The 18,235-nt window shown below is 35.6% G+C and overlaps 1 protein-coding gene across 9 annotated transcripts in view; it reads left to right on the top strand.

Annotated features, from left to right (window-relative positions):
- Positions 1-18,235, top strand: part of ADGRL2 (adhesion G protein-coupled receptor L2) — a 163,290-nt gene that overhangs the window by 137,262 nt on the left and 7,793 nt on the right. For 7 of the 9 annotated variants that reach the window (XM_031050862.2, XM_031050863.2, XM_031050854.2 and 4 more), the window contains 5 exons: positions 1,038-1,104; positions 9,033-9,124; positions 11,004-11,172; positions 14,797-14,925; positions 15,345-15,441. In XM_031050862.2, coding sequence (XP_030906722.1) covers positions 1,038-1,104; positions 9,033-9,124; positions 11,004-11,172; positions 14,797-14,925; positions 15,345-15,441 — 554 coding nt within the window. The remainder of the gene's footprint in view (positions 1-1,037; positions 1,105-9,032; positions 9,125-11,003; positions 11,173-14,796; positions 14,926-15,344; positions 15,442-18,235) is intronic. The other 2 variants (XM_031050857.2, XM_031050861.2) reach the window with 1 other exon arrangement.

An 18,235-nucleotide genomic window follows, 5' to 3' on the forward strand; every position in this document is an offset into this window, starting at 1 on the left:
TGACCTGAAACAAATTGAAAAAGTAAATAACTTTTTGGCCTCTAATGTATATTAAGTAAAATTTTTCAACTTAAAGTCTCTGACAGGCCTAACCACCCAGTTTTAAGCTGATGCTTCATTAGATCTCTTTGTTCACCTGCCCCTCTAGCTAGCTCTTGTCCTGAATTATGACAGTACAATATTTCAACCCGTATGTTTCACTTTGATAATATTTTATCAGGCAAGTAGAGCAGGATTAAAATTAGCCACTGCTTTTTATTTACAAAAATATGGATATATATAGAAAGTGACAGAAGGTAGACAGAAAACATTTCTGAGGATTTGAGTTGCTGGAGGCATGAATTTGCCTTCCAATAGTGTTTATTTTGTCCTTTGATGAAATTAGTTACAGAATGGGAAGATACTGTTGACTACAAGAAAACTGCTTGATTTTGCTACTGATGAAAAACAAATAAGAGCAGTTCAGCAGGGAACTGAGCTGTATGAAAAATGAATCGCTAAGTCAGCCCTGATAGGTTTACATGTCATCTACTCTGGTATCATATGTATGCTTTCGATATTGTTCAACTCCCATTTGTGGCATATTATTTATACCATATTGTTTTTCAGTAAAATACGGCACTTTCTGTCTCATTCCTCAGGAGTAAGCACTTTGTATATGGTACAAACTTAAAAGCAGATTTTGAAGATTACATGGAAAATGAGAAATACTTACTGATGTTAAATTCATTGTCCATGATAGCACCTGTAACCAAAACTTTTGACTGAAAGGAGAGCGAGTTTCTTTTGGTTTTGCTTCTTCTTACATGTTAGCTATTCCTGATGATGTAGTTTAAGTTCAATAATGTTATTAAACAGGACTCATCAGAGGAGTATCATGTTAGGAAAAATTGTCCATAGGCTAAGTGGTGCTGTGAAATGTTTATCATTGTTTACTGGCAAAATGTTAGCTTAAGAAGTATTTTTGCACTTTCCTTTTCTTGAACTGAGGTACTAATGCAGTTTTTCACTTTTGATTCTGTTTTTTTCCACAATAGTTGCTGGCTTCATGTAGATAACTATTTTATTTGGAGTTTTATTGGACCTGTTACCTTTATTATTCTGGTAAGAACTTTGTTTTTAACTTTCCTGTTAGGTTGCTTCGCAGCAAAGTTAAAAAGATTGAATAACATCAGTCAATACCATCCTTATTCACAAGACATTTCACGAAAATGCTTATAAACAATTTGTAATGTGACCAGTGGTCATATAAATGTTTAGAAATCTTTAAAGAGTGCTGACCAAATGATTAATTGTCAGAGCTGTGGTGACGCTTGAGTGTAGCCATTTTTATCTAATGGCTTGAAACACTGAAGGTCATATTGACATGTGTAGTCATATGAAAAATCAATGAAGTACTAAACACAGGGTTTTTTTAAAGGAACTATTATTATTGCTTTCAATTGAGTCACTATTGTACGTGTTCCAGAATTTAACTGCTAATTATCCAACATAATTATCTCAAAAGGGTGTTCTAACACATTGAATAATTAAATAAATCTTATATTTCATTATACATACATAGTATTTGCATGTGTATTTGCATATGCATATGAATGTGCACATTTTCCATGACTACTTCTGTGTGTATTTATGTTACATGTAATGTATGTCAGACATAAATTCATCTATTTTAGTGTAAATAACAAAATATTATTCAATCAGTAGAAAGTATTGCAATCATTTAAGTGAAGTCATATGCATGCACACCCATATGTACATCCATAGCTGTGTGCCCTGTCATCCATTTAAAATGATATGTTGTGTTCATACCTCAATTATCCGTTCTCTGAGTGCTTTCAGGTAAAAAAAGCACATAGTCATCTGTCAACCCAGGGAAAATGTCTCCCTGTTACTTCAGACTAATAATACCAACACTGCAGAACATAGGGTTTTGGAAGGAAAGTGAATGCAAGACATGCATTTTGACTCACCTTGCTTTCCTCTGCTAGTTCAGTATCTTTAAAGCCTGGTTGTACTTTGGAAATACTCTAGAAGGCTGTGCTGGGGACATAGCCTGTTTACACAGAGAGCTTTTCTCATAACTGCTGATAGTTTGGAAATATTAATTCATTTTTCATGCTTTTGAAGGTCCAAATAGTTACCTGTTCCTCTGTGTTTATGCCGTACTAGAATTGTGAACTGTTAACAGAAATTTGGTTCCCTTGAATTCCCAAATTCAGGAACTGGATTTTGCCATTATTATTTTTTTCAGCCTGAAGCACATGCATCAGACATAATTTTGGAATTTCTGACTTCTATAGATCTATGATCTAATGTATAGGTGAACTATTTTAACGCTTCTTGTAGTTCATAGTTTACGTTACTTCTCCGTATAAAAATAAATTGATACTTTGATGATGGAACTTTCTATAGAAAATGTACCCAGCCAGTCTTTTGTAGATACTTTATACCTTCCTTATATCTTCAATACTGAAGTAAGATTATGTATATTTAGCTTGGGTTTACTCTCTGTTTATGTCAAAAACTGTTTCAGTCCTTGAACAGTCACTTAAGAAAAGATAGCTGTGCCATGTTCATTGTTGTTTGAGTTCATTGGCATATTTTCTAAGAAAGAGCCATAGATGCCAAAACTCAATGTGTGTAGGAATTGAATTAGAAAAATTACAATGTTTGTAGGATTTAAACTACAGACCATAATAATTGTACTGAGTTTATTCTAAATACATTTAAATTAAATCAAGTTTCAATTAAACCTACAATTACAATTGAAAGATGTTCTTAGTATTTTCAATATGGTAGACAGTATTTTTCAAAACAGAGTTGTTTCTTGCAGTTGTTATGTTCATTACTAGAAAATTGTTCTAAGTTTCATGCCACAATAGCTCAGTTACTTCGAGTCTGATTGTGTGGTGATAATTTTGCTTTTTGTGTCTAGCTTTTTATTTTATTGTTACTGGAAGTATTTTGATAAGTCACCTCTATTTCTCTCCCTTGCTTTAAAATAACATTTCACATGGGAAGCGTTGGGCTTTGCTGAAGGCTTTTTCACTTCCTCATAACCAGGTCAGAGTGAGAATAGAGGTGAAGGACATTTAATCATATTGACCATGTACAGACATAGTTCACTATTATTTACTGGCCATGACATTATTATCCTCCAGCAAATCATTTAGGCTGAGACGCAAAAGGCCTTTGGGAGCAGTATTCCCAACTTCAAAAATATGAAACAGCAGGTAGCAATCACAGCACAGTTCCTGGGAGTAATTCTTCTCTAGCAATTGCTTTGCCCTCTAATCGTCCCAACTGAGAAAGCAAGAGAGACTGGAGAAAGAAGTGTGAGAAGTATAATGGCTGAAAAATAGTATGTCATGTGCAGTGTAACTGAAGAGCCATATTTGTAGTGTAGCTTACTTTTACCTTGGTAAGCTTTTAAACATGTTCATCAAATCACTTCTACAATTCTCAGTTTAATAGTACTGTCAATGCACATAAACTCCATTTTGACAGTATTGCTTACTAGTTTAATTTACATTTTCTCTGCATTTATAAGCATTTGCTCTTGTATCTGTATACAGGTTTCCTCAAAATGAGGATGGGAAATACAAGGGGAAAGTATGAAGTTCCTCTGTACATCTCTTAAGGAACTTTCTACTTCACTATTTCCATAGCCTGTCATGCCTCTGGGCACCAGGGTTATTATATCTATGAGAAAAGAGCATGTAAGTAATGAGCGGTGGGAAACCATTAGTATGCCTGAAATGATTTAATGAAAGCTTGGATCATGATACGTCAGGAGCTGTTCTTATCATTTGGACAGCTCCATCTGCATCTTTAATAATTAATTCAGTTCAGTAAGAGTTCAGTGTGCACACTCATTTAGAAGCCTTCAGAGAGCACCTCTCTCCCTGCCAGTCCCAGAGAGAAATAGGCTTCTGCATGGCTAAGAGCAAAGATCTGGAGATACAAGAACAGTTTTAGAGCTGCATTTGCCAGGTAACAAAAGCTCTGGGGAGTTCAAAAAGGGTCAGAACATGTGCAGTTCAGCTAGGTTACTTCAGAGTGGTGTTTCTGTTCTTCTGTCTTATCATATCCATGTCAGCACTGCAGGCTGTGTGGAATGAATTTTAAGCTGCTAAGCTCAGGCGGACGTGATTCAATTGAGCAGGTTCATGGCTATAAAACAAACAGTGCACTCCTGTAATCCATGGTCAGAAAAGCCTGAGTATTTTGACTTCTATGTAGATCCATTTTCATTCGTCTTCAAGGAATGGGTGATGTTGGTTTGACTTAAATTCAGCCAAAACCACTGGAGTTTCCTTCTCGCAGATGGAGCCAATAGATTAGGTTATTTAAGCAAAAATTCCTAGGATGTCCTGTGTCATTAACATAGGAATTAACATTTTTCATTCAGGTTGGGGCATTACTTTAGCAGTCAGTGCATGTGGATATACAGATGCACTCATAGTCCAGCTCTGTGTATGAAAATGGACTGTATCTGTAAGCTTATGTATGTAAATAATGCACCCACATCTTTCTGTAGTAGACACTTGATAAATGGTATTTATCTATTCTTCATAGGGGAAATTTATCATAATTATTGCAAAATCTAGCTTTATTTGGCTACTAATTCATTGTACCTGCAACTAATTTGAATGCATTAGTCTTCTGCGCAGGTTATTACATCCACTGTTTTAAAAAGTTAATTTGACTTGAAGTCAGTCCCACTCAAAATAACATAGGTTTCAGGTGCCAGAAACACCAAATTCCTACTTACATTATTTTTCATGTCCTGTACCTTCTGATTTCCAAACCAGATACAGCCCTCTGTGTGTTGGCTATGAAAGAAGCATGATCTTCCTGCATTTGATCATTACCATAAAAAAATCTTCAAATTTTAGATGTTTTAAGTATTTACATTTTATTTAATAATATATATACAGCTGCCTTTCCTCTGTTCTATCCAAATCACACTTGTCATTAAAAGACAAGCAGCAACTGGCGTTTTAACACGTGCTCTAATAACCTTCTTTACTTTTACATGTATTTGTAAAATCAGAGTATAGAATAAATTAGTTCTCTATGTAATCCAGTATCCTGTTTGTTATAGTGGATAATATATTTTAGAAATTACAGCAAAAACCTGATACATTTATGAAATCCCATCAATCCAAGTTTTGCTTATCATTATCAGCTAATGTTTTCAGAGATGTCACATTATAGCTCCACCTACTGTAACTGCATGTTCTATCACTCTCAGTATCACAGCAGAATCTTCAGATCCAAAACTTACAAGTTCCTACTTTTAGCCGTTGAAAGAGCATTGGTCTGGTTTTCAGAAGTGCAGCATGAAAGAGATTTTTCTGACTTTATCAAGGGTATAATTTCCCGACTGTTTAAGATGTGTGGAACACTGTGGCTGTGTGTGTGTTCACACAATGTATTTACATTTTCTATTACCATTGAAAGAGAGAGGTACTGTTCAGGTCCAGATTTTGATTCACCTGGGATGCAGCCCAGTTGTCAGGATGAGGTCCAGCCAATCACTAAGCTGTTACATTATATGAAGTGATGAGAAAGTCACCATTGTCAGAGGCCCATGTATGCCTCTTACAAGTTTGCTTTCAGAAGCCCATCTTGCCATTCATGTGGGCCTTTATGTGACCCTAGAGTACTGCATGTTTGTGATGACCATTCCTCTTAAAGGAAGGTGTCCTATTCAGACTGTATGTCAAGCTTGGAAAACATTTATAGATTCATTTACTTAGATCAATAGCAGTTCAGTCCTCACATAGTCACGAAACAATTTAGGATGGAATTGATGTCAGGAGATCTGTGGTCAAAACAGGCTCAACTCTGAACTCAAACCAAGATGCTCAGGGCTGAAAGTTTTCCTTATATAGAGTTGGTACAAATGAACGCAAAAGCACAAAGTGTGTTTCCTTCTCCCCCCACATATTTCTCACCAAGAAAAGTAATTCAACCATTCCTTCTAAAAGCAGTTACTCTCCAACAAGTTTCCTTCCCTCACTGCTTAGTGCCTTGTGTAATAAAATGGCAGGATGCCCAAAAATCTTCAACTCATGAGTTCTTCCAAAACAATTGATTTCTAGATGAAAAGCAGTAAGGGAGCCAAAAGCAAATCTATAGTAAGGTTTGGTTACATTATTTGTAAGTGGGCAAAAAAGGCTTTTGATAATGATATAATGTGTAACAGAGATGCCAGCATGTTTGAACAAGTGGCAAAACATGGTCTTTTGACTGCTGAAACTGAAAACTAAGCAATAATTCACTGTGATGGAAAAACAGGTATCATATGCTCTGTTGTCATAGTTACTTTGTCTGCAAAGTACAATATTTTGCTTTTTTTCTTTTCTTCTTGGAAGGACTTTTTCAGCTGTTGTAATGCAGCATTATTATTTCTGTGGCTGCTTTTGGGGATCTGTACCTATATTCATATTAAAGCGTCTGTTAAGAAACTGTTGTGTAAAGTTATTCTCTAGGCCAGCAAGGACATATATACAAACAGAGATGAGTATATACGTAAAACCTGCTTAATATGCTGGAGCTTGGCTCAGGTTCTGGGGTAGGGCTGTGTCTGCTTGCAAGTCACCAAAGGAACTTTAGTATGTAAATACAAGCTTTTGCTTTTCATATGTCAAATATGTCACTTCAATCGTACAAAGAAGCAGAGGATAAAAACCTCTTGTTTCATAAGGCAGTCATTTATGGGCTAAGCCATATCTATGAGGTTTTGATCCGAGAATGATGTAGCTAGTACAATGCAGGATACTCCAGGGTAGCTACTTAAGCAAGGATTAAGTTCCAGCTGTGCTGTAAATACTATTCTGAACTAGATTGTGCACTCCCAGTTGCATAGGTTGCAGCCAAAGTTGATTTACATGTTAGGATTGGCATGGGACATGTATCTTAGCTCTTAATCTGTTTGTTTTCACAGAAAGTAAATTGATGTTATATTATTTTAAGCAAGCTGGAGAAGTTCTTGTTATGTCAGCTACCAAACTGTGCAAGAAACTTTTTCAAATAGAGAAGAATAAAGTTTGCCTGCAAAGGCATGGAACTGAGGGCCAGGTCATGCACAGAGTCCCTGTCCTCTGTCTGGTGCAGAGGCCAGGGAGAGAAGCAACTTGGTTCCTTACCCAAGGAATTTAAGCAGTACAGTGGAAACATAGTTAAGAGGAACAAAATGATCACAATGATATAATGAAGTGTTTCTTAATTGGTTAGTCGTTGCCTATAAGAATCATAAAAAGTAATCAGCAGGGTTGTCAGATATTAACACTTTGATCGCATTTTGCAGCAATGGAAATCATGCTTAACCTATACCGTGTACATACCCCCACTTAAAGGTTAAGTATTTTTTGTCAGTTCTTGGAACACAGAAATAAAGTATAAAAGCTTGGGTTTGTTTTTTGTATCACATACACTTTTTGTATTAATCTCAAGGTACAGTTGTAAAAATGTTTTACTTTGAATAAGGACTGTTGATATCAAAGGTCTCCAAACACTGTTCTAGTGTTGAAAATTGCATTATAGATAATGCTGTCCATCCTGATTTGGAGACAGCAACAGCAGTGATAACTTAAATGCCCTTAACAATAGGAATTATTTCTATAATACATATGTTTAATAACAGACTCTGATCAGAGCCTTTAAAATACTCATCTTTTTGAGGTTGTTAAGACCTGTTCTTTGTTAGGAGTTAAGTGACATTTCTGACCACTGTGGCACAGCTATAGGAACACATCTAGTATGAACTGGTATCCCCAATGTTACAAAAAGAATTTTGGTGCTGTCTCAAACCAAAGGCTCCCCAAAATGAGAGACTGGGCTTGATCATTCTGCATCAGTAACCAGTTGCAGATATGGGGTATTGTAAGAATGGGGTTATAATCTACCTAATATATGTGCTATAAGGATATCCAAGCATACTCTCCTATTTTCTCTTGGCTATCAGTTCAGTCACTTCTTGAAGACCATTGTACTAGTACATAAAGATGTGTTTCTTCTCCTTAGAAAGACATAGCTCTTACTGTTTTCAAACATACAATTTTATTCGAATTGTCTGCATGATATAGGATAGCACATACTAATTACTCAAAATAACTGTATACCACTTTTCAGCCCATATTCTGCAGGCATCCTTGTTTTGGCTTACTGCATCCTTGTGTTTGGCTTACTTATGCTCTTCACATGCTTTGAAATCAATAGGAGAAAGGCACCTAGTATCTTTGATACCTGTGATTCTATTTCACAATAGGAAAACTATAAAAAATTACCTTCAGTATCTTCCCTGGTGTTATCTATATGAATGACACAACAAGAATAAGACAGCATAGTCCTTTCCTTCAAGTCTCATGCAGTCTTGCTTTGACAGAATCCAGACTACAAAGGGAAAGAGGGCAATAGGAGGGTGCACCACCAGCATATGTCTATGGCACTGTTAAGTTTGATGTATTTGCTGCATCTTTGTGTTTCTTTTTTTTCTTTCTTTCTCTTTAGTTACATTTAAGCTGTTTTCAAGAACCGAGTGGGATTTTTGAGAACAAAAGGGAATAAAAAAAAGGAAAGGGAGAAACCAGCAAAGGTGAAAAATGTTCCAGAAGCAGGGTGGGGTAAAAAAAGGACAACTAGTATAGTACAATAAAGGGGTAAGCATAGTCCTCAGGGAGGTCAGTGAAATGGGGAACAGGGCCAGAGGTGACAAGCAAAGGTGAACAGGGGCGAAGCACAGCAAGCTGGAAGACAGACCTGGACTGACAAAGACATTGGACATGAGATAGATACAGTAATTCATGATGATGTGGTGAATTTAAAAGATTAAGTGACCTATAACTTTTTTTTCCCCTCATCCATATTTGCAGTCACTTTTTACAGACTGTCTGATATAGTTACCCAGTTTCACTACTTACTTGAAAATAAACTACGGGGGTTTTGTTTAGTCTGTAACATCATCATTATTCAGCCTATTACTTGAAGTAGTTTAATTTCATTCTTATCTGTTTTGACAGCTGAATCTTATCTTCCTGGTGATCACATTGTGCAAAATGGTGAAGCACTCAAACACTTTGAAACCAGACTCTAGCAGGTTGGAAAACATTAAGTAAGTGCTTTGTGTTCAAGTATGAGAACTATGATTATTTTCTGATTGCTGAACTGATTGAAAGCTACTCTCCATTAGGAGCACATGCCATTGTCTCCCAGCTACTGCAGATGTCAATTAGAAGCAAACAGAGCCAATCCTTCTTTCGTCACATTGTTGCTGTAATGTCACAAACACCGGTCAAAATTAGATAATTTCGGCCTGGAACTAGTGCCAAGAAACTATTTCACGGAAATGCCACAGCACTGTAGTAATTCCATTTGCATTTAAAACGCAGATCTAAAATGATGTTCCTGTTTGCATGGCTGATATGATTATATTAAGTTTGTTTTGTTAAATGACTTTTTGATTTAGGGATTCTGAGCAGTTTCTACTCCTAATCCTGTTCTCCCAAGAGAATTGACTCTATTATTATTGTTAACTTGAAGATTATCTGCTGTTTTCATGCTAATTTAACAAATGTTTACTTTATGGTGGTGCTGTACTTCAGTATCCCTTTTGCAGAGTAATGTTAAGTGTTACACAATTAACAAGGCTTTGACAGCTCTTGCTTCTTTAGATAGTCTTTTACTGTATTCTGTATACTTTACATTGTACTGAAGGTGTTTGTTATCAACACTGAAGGGATGATGCAACTTTCTAACACTAAGGGTTGGATGTGGAAGGGTCTTACAGATTTGCTTTGAATGTTGAAAATGGCAAAGGGAGATTTTTCAGTAAGGCTATAACATTGTGAACTAGATGTTCTAGCTAGGTCAGTATCAGCTTCATTGCATGTTGCATGATGAGAGAGAGAGCTAATCTTTAGCATCTCTCTCTTTTCTTCCTTTTCCTCTTTCTGTCTTCTCATCCACACCAGTAATTACCGTGTTTGTGATGGCTACTATAATACGGACTTACCTGGGTAAGATAGAACCCTACATTAACAAATTTCTAGCATGATTTTTAACTTTACAAACTCGGTCAATATTGTGGATTTCCCTTAATTTTAATTAACTACTTTTGAGATACCTGATTTGCTAAAGAACTTTAAACTATTATATGCCTTTATAATTTTAAATTGCTTGCCTCTGCATTTTGAATTTTCTGATTTTGACTAATTTTTATAGACAATTAAAAATGCTCTTATTAATTTCTGTTTCAATTCTGTCTAATAATTTTGTTTCTCTTTTCTGCTTATAATGCTTTCTAGCTATGAAGATAATAAGCCATTTATCAAGTAAGATCATTAGTTAGATGTGGAATTCACTGACTAAATTCCCTTTCCCTTTCATTCTGTGCCGTTCTCTACAATTCCTTTTCCTTAACCTGTTCATGATGGAATCTTTTTTTAGACTATTTTGTAGAGCAATATCCATATTTTTGTCACATTTCAGCAGGGTTTCTTCATGCGGAAGTTAGATCATCTAGCTTCAGTTTAGCTGAGTTTATCGGCGCATTAAAGATTTGTGCTCTAGGCTTTTAATCTGCTGTTTAACCTTTGTGCATTTGTGTTACATTATTTGGTGTCATATGGCAGTTTAAAATCTATGGTGTGATTAGTGACTAAGCCAGATTTATCAATCTCTTTTCTAAAAGCAGATAAAGCAATGGAGTAGCTGGGGCTTGCGCTATACTTCTGAATTTCAAAATAGTTTTAACATCCTGTGCAGTTCTTGAGAAAGAAAAAGGTCACATCTACTCTTGCTGTTTTCACTGGAGACTAAGAGTACTAAATGGAATTGTTCTTTCTTTAATAGATAAAAGGTTAAACCCAAGGAATTTTTACATTTGAATATGAACCTAGTAAAAGTCAACTGCAGGAACTGAAGTGTTAATATTGGTTTTGGTGATATGCATTCTCATAAGTAATGTTACTAAAATTAATTTTCTTTTACAGATCCTGGGTCCTGGGTGCATTTGCTCTCCTGTGTCTCCTTGGCCTAACATGGTCGTTTGGCCTGCTGTTTATCAATGAGGGCACTGTTGTGATGACGTATCTCTTCACAGTATTTAATGCTTTCCAAGGAATGTTTATTTTCATCTTTCATTGTGCCCTTCAAAAGAAAGTAAGTTAATGAAAACATACATGCATGTTCTCTAACTCCTTAAAAATACCACATATTTTTCCTTAACAACTGAGAGAAAAAAATAACAATGTTAAGAACTGGAGTATTCTGAAGTAGTTTGAAGAGGGGACTAAGATTCAAAAGCAATTCTTACTCTGTTTTCTTGTGGGATTCCTGTAATGGCTCTGTGGCCTGAGTGGGTTTAAAATAGATGCAGCATTTCCAATCTGGGCTTGAAAACTTTTGAGGCTTTGGGAAGAAAATTACTATAGAAAGTGTACTACTCCTTAACACTGGTAATGTGGTATGTATTAGTCTGGACTTAACAGTCAGAAGTCTTTATGTGTGCACAAAACAAATCATTTATGGTATCTCAGCTTGGAAACTCTCTCAGATAAGGCAGAGGACCTCTTCTGAGAGCCCATTAAGCTGCCACATAAAGCTATGGGTGATAGGCAGGGATTGTACTATCAGTGCTTGTTCATTACAAAAGTAAGTGAGATGTAAAAATTATTTTTTTAATGAACTTCAGCACACTATAGAAAAAAATTTAGTCATTAACGCAAGACAACTGCTAATGGGGAGAGGTTCCCAAAGATGCCAGCATGACTACTTTTATTCAAGTGTTTGCCTCCCCCAGCAATCAACAGCTTTGTGCTCTCAACTGGAAAAACTGGAATTCCCTGGCAAGAGCTTTCCCTCATAAGTGGGATGTGCTAAATTAGTTCTGCTCCCCTTTGCCCGATGGGAACAGAGGAGTCCAGAAGGAGCAGGTCTGGTGGGGAGAGAGAAGGTTTGCAGGGGAGAGAGGAGAGGAACAAACAGGAGAGAAGGAAGTGAAGGGTGCAGCTGCATGGGATTCTCTTTGGGTTCCCTGCAACGCTTCCCCAGACTTGCCTTAAGAGGTTCTTTTCTGAAGGACAAAAGAAAAAAGCTCATAGCCTCTGTTAGAAGATGTAGCAAATAAAAGTAATGAGAGTTGAGAGGAAGGGTAAATGTTAATCCCACCCAAAAAAAACTTCACATAAAATACAATACAAACTACATTTGGAAATACCCAATTTGTGATACTTAGATTCTAAATATTTTTACCAGTTTTAGGCTGGAGACATAGCAATTATTAACGCCCATTATAATTAGCTCACCAGAGACATAATTAACTGATATTTATAAAATGTTTTGAGACCACTGGATAAAGCATTGCTGTGCAAGTACAAAAATCACATTCTTGCATGACTCAACGGTACCAGCTCTAACAGTATCAGCACCACTAAATTTGGTGTAGATAATGGCATTCAGCCATGTTTTAGGAAAAGATCTGGTAGAGTTTTATCGGGATGAACACGGTATTCCTCTCATTTTGGAGAATAAAAGCATGCTTAGGGAGGAGATTGAGCCTAAGAGAAAAAGAGACAAAAGAAAACGCAAACATTCTCAAAATGCAAATAATTTCTAGATTAGGGTTTCATATAATGTTGCCCTTTCTACCACTTGTATTGGACTTGAAAATCAAAACTGGATTAATTTTTTATTTCTTTTTCCAGCTGTGCATTGTTTTTATATTAAGTGGAATCAGCAAAAAGCAATATTAAGATACCAGTCAAGTGTGAAAAAGCATAACCTAGAGCAGTAAGATTTATACCTGAAAGAATGTTAAAGCTGCCATTTAAGATTTTTAAGTTTCGATGCCTTTGACTGGGTATCATCCTATCCTCTGTCTGCATAGCTAATGTAGTCTTTTTATTCTGTTATTACTAGTTGGTCACTAAATTGAACAGTGAAATAGAATTGTGAAAGTGAAAACTATTATGTTTCCAGTTCTGACAAGATGATAGTGCTGTTGCTTCCATCGGTTTCCAACAAGCTATAATTTAGAAATAATGACAGTGGAATGTGCAGTACTGACAGATAATGTACAGTCACTGCAATATAGGCATTAGGCAAAACCAGCCCTGGAGGGTGGTATTTGGGTAAAAATACAGTTTTGATTGCTATTGTTTCTACTTTTTAGTAGTTTGGAGCATTTAATATCCATTTGTGTTCCAGAATGGATTTTCTTAGGTGTTATACCATCTAGTGATGATACATACAGACACAAGTTTTACAGACTACAGGGTTAAAATTATAATTCTGTGTCCGTGCACTTTTGTTTTAATTTTCCATGAGTCTTTTCGTATTGTTATAGATCAGGGTTCACTTGAAATATGTACCGTATACTTTTATAAAAAGATGAGTTATTATCCCTAGCTTGAACTCAATTAAGGCACTAACTATTCAAATTTTCTTAAACCTTGCAGTTTATAAAAACATCACAGTATGTATTCCATGAGCGAAATTCTTGTAATATTGGTAACAGCACATGGCACATGTAAATCGACACTGTTAATTTCTTGCATTTGCCCTTCTCCCTTTTCCATATACATGTAACTTTCTGTCCTGTATTTTCATAGATCAAGCAGACTTTCCACATTAACTGAAAACCCACTTTTCCCAGAAACTTACGAGTCTCACTGATGCAGAGGAGACACTTAGATTGCCAAGTATCTGATGGAAGATTTATGAATTTAGACTTGAGCACCTTTCCAAATTTTATCTACTCTATCCTTTCACTGTTGCTGTCATGCTGCCAAAATGTGTATACACTTTCTTGTTACCTGAAAATAGTAGCTAGCATAGCAGCCGCAAAAATGACAAAACTAAAGTTTCCTGTAGGCCCCTGGAAACAGAAGGTGAATAAATACAGGCAGAATACTAGAATCATTAATTAGTCTTGTTGCTTTGTCAGACAAAAATCTCATATACGTAGGTGTATTCACATTTCAAGGTTCGGCAAAGACAGTGAGGAGGATTTTTTTTTTTTTGGCCCTAATATTGAAAGATTTCCCAAGCTTCACAGTTTAAAATATGACTCTGGACGTCTGATGGTGCGTCTACGAGCATAGCAGGCGTTCTCCCTAAAGTGTGGCTGTGGCATTTGTGAGCTTTGTACAATCCCAAAGCTAGTGTGACCATATGAACTAGCAGCTATTTCAGTTACACATAGTAACTAATTATGAAAATGACTGTATAGTCATTGCAGGTTTTCTGCACTTTCTCAGAACAGATAACATAACGGGCACTACCAAGCAGTACACAGGCTAGGTACCTTAGCCCTTTTTGCGTGCTAGGATGGAAAAATAGGCTTTATGGTTTCTGCACCAAAAGCTCATATAAAAAAGAGCTATTTCAGGCAGCATTTGGTTCTGGTAAACTGAACTAAATTAATCTATAGTATGACAAAATAAAAATAATTCCATAAATAACTCAGTCACAGGATAGTTTGACCTTAAGGGACCTTAAAGATCATCTAGTTCCAACCCCCAACTCAGTAATGATTATTCAGGCACATCTAAATGAAATGCATGTATACCTTGGAAATAATTTGTTCAGAAATCCTGGATAGTTGACAATGCTGCCACTAAGTAGGGAAGAATACTTTATTTTGCTAATGGCCAGTAATTCAACAGACAAGAAATATCTTTTTGTTTGAAAAGTAAATAGTTTCTATGCAAGGTTTGTGTGTTTTTGGCAGTGGAGATATTTAAGACTATTTTTTTGTGCTAAGTATTGCTTTTCCCTCTGTAGGTACGTAAGGAATATGGCAAATGCTTCCGACATTCTTACTGCTGTGGTGGGCTACCAACTGAGAGTCCCCACAGTTCGGTGAAGGCATCAACAACAAGAACTAGTGCCCGCTATTCCTCTGGCACTCAGGTAACAAAGACTTTGACAGCATCTCTTAATTAACCTTATTTATAAAAAGCCAACTGAGATGTGTTCCAATCAGAAACACTAATTTGCTTCTCATTATTATCATTTAGAGGGCAAATACATACTTCTGCATAGTAGAATTGCTTTCTTTTTAAAATTTCCTTTTACTTTGGTCTAATTCAAACACCTTATTTTTCTTGTATATTAAGTGCTGCTTTATAGGAAGGTTTATACCATCATGTTTCATCTAAATGAAATTTAATGAATCAGAGCTTTAATAATAACAGGAGTTTTACTATGTGCTAGAAGCATGGCTTGCTTCAGGCCAAAATAAACACAAATATTCTACATAATAGCACATAAGTAGGATAAAATATTTTTGTAACTTACTATGCTTTTGTCTCACTGCTTTATGTTAACAGAGTCGTATAAGGAGGATGTGGAATGACACTGTGAGAAAACAATCTGAATCATCTTTTATCTCAGGTGACATCAACAGCACTTCAACACTTAATCAAGGTCAGTCACTGGGAACATTTCCGTTTTAGAAGCCTTAAATTTTATAAGATTTTATATTATTTAACACAGAATTGAAAAGAATGTTTTGGAAAAAAAAATATTCTGGAACAAATGTTCTCTAAAAACAGAGTTTTAAAGTCACCCATCAGCATATTTTAAAACTGTGTTCTCTCAACTGGCCACCTGCTATAGGAGTTGAATTCCTCCATTTGTGAGAATGTATTTAAATAAGTTTCATCTATAATTTAACTTAAAAGCAAGATCGTAATGTTAAATCTTTCCTAACCTTTATAGGTTAAATCTGAAACAGAAATATGAGTGCAGTAACATTTTAATGCATATTTGACTATGATTTTTAGGTGCAGAAATTTTCCCAGTGAAATCTAATTGATATCATTTCTATGCAAGAGATGTCTGTAAAGCATTTATCTTTTCTATTTCAAAGAGCATCATATCTGTCACGTGGGATAGAAGACAGGTTTTCAGGCACAGAGAAGCAAAACCTCCAAATTTCTCAGCTCAAACAGACTTTGAAATCCGTAACCTCATTCTCATGTCCAGTTAGGAGACAAGGGTATTAACTGAGACAGAATATCCTTTCCTTCCTCCCATTCTCCCTGTGTTTTTTTCTAAGGCAGTTAGAGCTAGCAATGGAGAGAAGACTGCTCTGTGCAAGCCAAGTTCAAAGACTGTTCTTCCACCCAAGTCCCTAGGAAAGAACACATAGCTCTGATTTTATTGCAACCAGTTTCTGCTTAACTGAGAAACTTTCAAACAGAAAATTCACCACTGCGAGGGCTGCTTGTAAAGCCCTTATAAACAACTACCAAATTGCTCTTCCTTGTTTTTATTTTTTTCAAGATTTGGTAGCAAGGACATGTACTTAAGTCACATTCATTTTGAAAGTAAAAAATGTATTTTGTGAAAGAAAGCATTTCAGCATGATTCTATTTTTGCTATTTGGTGTATAGAATGTGGGTAAGATGTTTGTGGCTCACTGCTAACCCCCTTCTGTATCCTCTATGTTCCTCTAGCAAATCAAAACTAAATAACTTCTCCTAAGTAGAATATGTATATTTTTCCTGCCTAAGAAAGAGCTACATTCCTTTCCAGTGTCTTATTCAAACCCTGTAAATACACTAGAGGTAGAAGTCTGGGACTTCACCCTAATTGGATTTCTCCATCTCCTCAGGTTTGCTCTAACCATGCTGCACCCTCTGTTAACTCAGAGTTGAACAGAGGTCTTGGAAGCTTCTTCCTCATTTGAAGCTCCAGTCCCATGTCACTGGAGTTGTTCTGCCATGATCAGAAAAATTGATACCATCTTCATTCAGTTATAATACTGTCACTGTCTCTGTGATATATACATGCAAGCATAGTTTAGTAATTAATTGCAGGTGTCATTTTTCCCTCAAAATAAAAATCAAGGTTTAAAAGTGGCAAAAATTTTTCGATAGAAAAAAAATCTTTTAACCGTAAATTACAGGTAATGATTCTAACTAAGATTAAACATAGTGCACACACACACAAATATGAACTCAAGAAAAATAGGTTTCAGCTAGAATTTCTGTAATAAGTAAATTGCAACTGGAAAAAAACTATGATAGAATCTTTTTAGTTGTTCAATGAGATGAACTTCCAAATAAGATAGCATAATCAGGCAATAATTCTCTGAATCTTAGAATTTTTCACTAATTTCTGCTGCTAAGTAACTGTAGTAGTACAAAAGCATTAATATTTGGAATGTACATTGTCTTTTCCTTGACAAATAAAAATGCCCATACTATAAAAATCTAGCTGGCTCTTCAGTTGTCATTGGGTCTGTAATACACTGATCCTGATATACTGCTGTGCAATGCAATAGGAAACAAAGTGGAATTTTACCTTAATGAAATGTTTAAAGTAAGTTCTAAATCACAGCATTTTGTGTGGGGTTTTCTTTTGTCATTATTCCAACCCATTTTTCTTCTAGTAGCTAGAAAGCAGAGATTGACTTTTTAATAATTTCTCAAAATATGCTGATTTTTTTTTTATAATTATTACAAGAGATGTTAAAATGGGTGTTGTATTAACATGTAAAATGGGTTTAAAAGAATCTATTCATGTAGTGTTTTGCTTCATCTTACATTGTTTGTAAACTGATTGTTTAAAAAAAAATTTGTCGTTTGAGGAATTCTTTTTTAAAACCTGGCAGATAAATTTGCAGCATGAGTGTCCCGGGAGAAAATGTGAATGCTCTGCTTTCTTAGAGCAAATATTTTGCTTTCCCCTCAGCATGCATACTTTTGCATATACTAAGATATGCTTCTTGCAGTTTGTCATCCACTGTCTGTTTGAAAACAGCAATTCCCTTCCACTATCCATGTGTTTTTCATAAAGTGAAAAATAGCTCTGATCCTATCATAAGGGATTTTTCAATACCTTTCAGTTCAAGAAATTAATTTATCTCAAGTCTGGACAGAAGTGTTCCATGTGATAATTTTTAAAGTTATAATAATTTTATGTAGTACCTTGATCTCCACACATTTAATTGCTATTGTGTAACAGTGATTTTGTATACTATAGTAAATGTCACTCTCACCAGATGTTTACTTTGGGGATTTGGACAGCACCTGTGAATTACTGTTACCTAACTGTGTTTTCCTGCTCCCATTTCAAATACATAGCTCAAATACATTCAGAAATTTTCAGCTGAATTACATTTGACAAGCCCTACATGAGTCATGATGAATAAAAACTTTCTTTATTGAAACTGTCAGCCTAAAATTAAAGAACTGACATTTTTTTCTGTTTC

The sequence above is a fragment of the Melopsittacus undulatus genome, chromosome 6 (assembly GCF_012275295.1).
Source record: "Melopsittacus undulatus isolate bMelUnd1 chromosome 6, bMelUnd1.mat.Z, whole genome shotgun sequence".
NCBI classification, from domain to species: domain Eukaryota; kingdom Metazoa; phylum Chordata; class Aves; order Psittaciformes; family Psittaculidae; genus Melopsittacus; species Melopsittacus undulatus.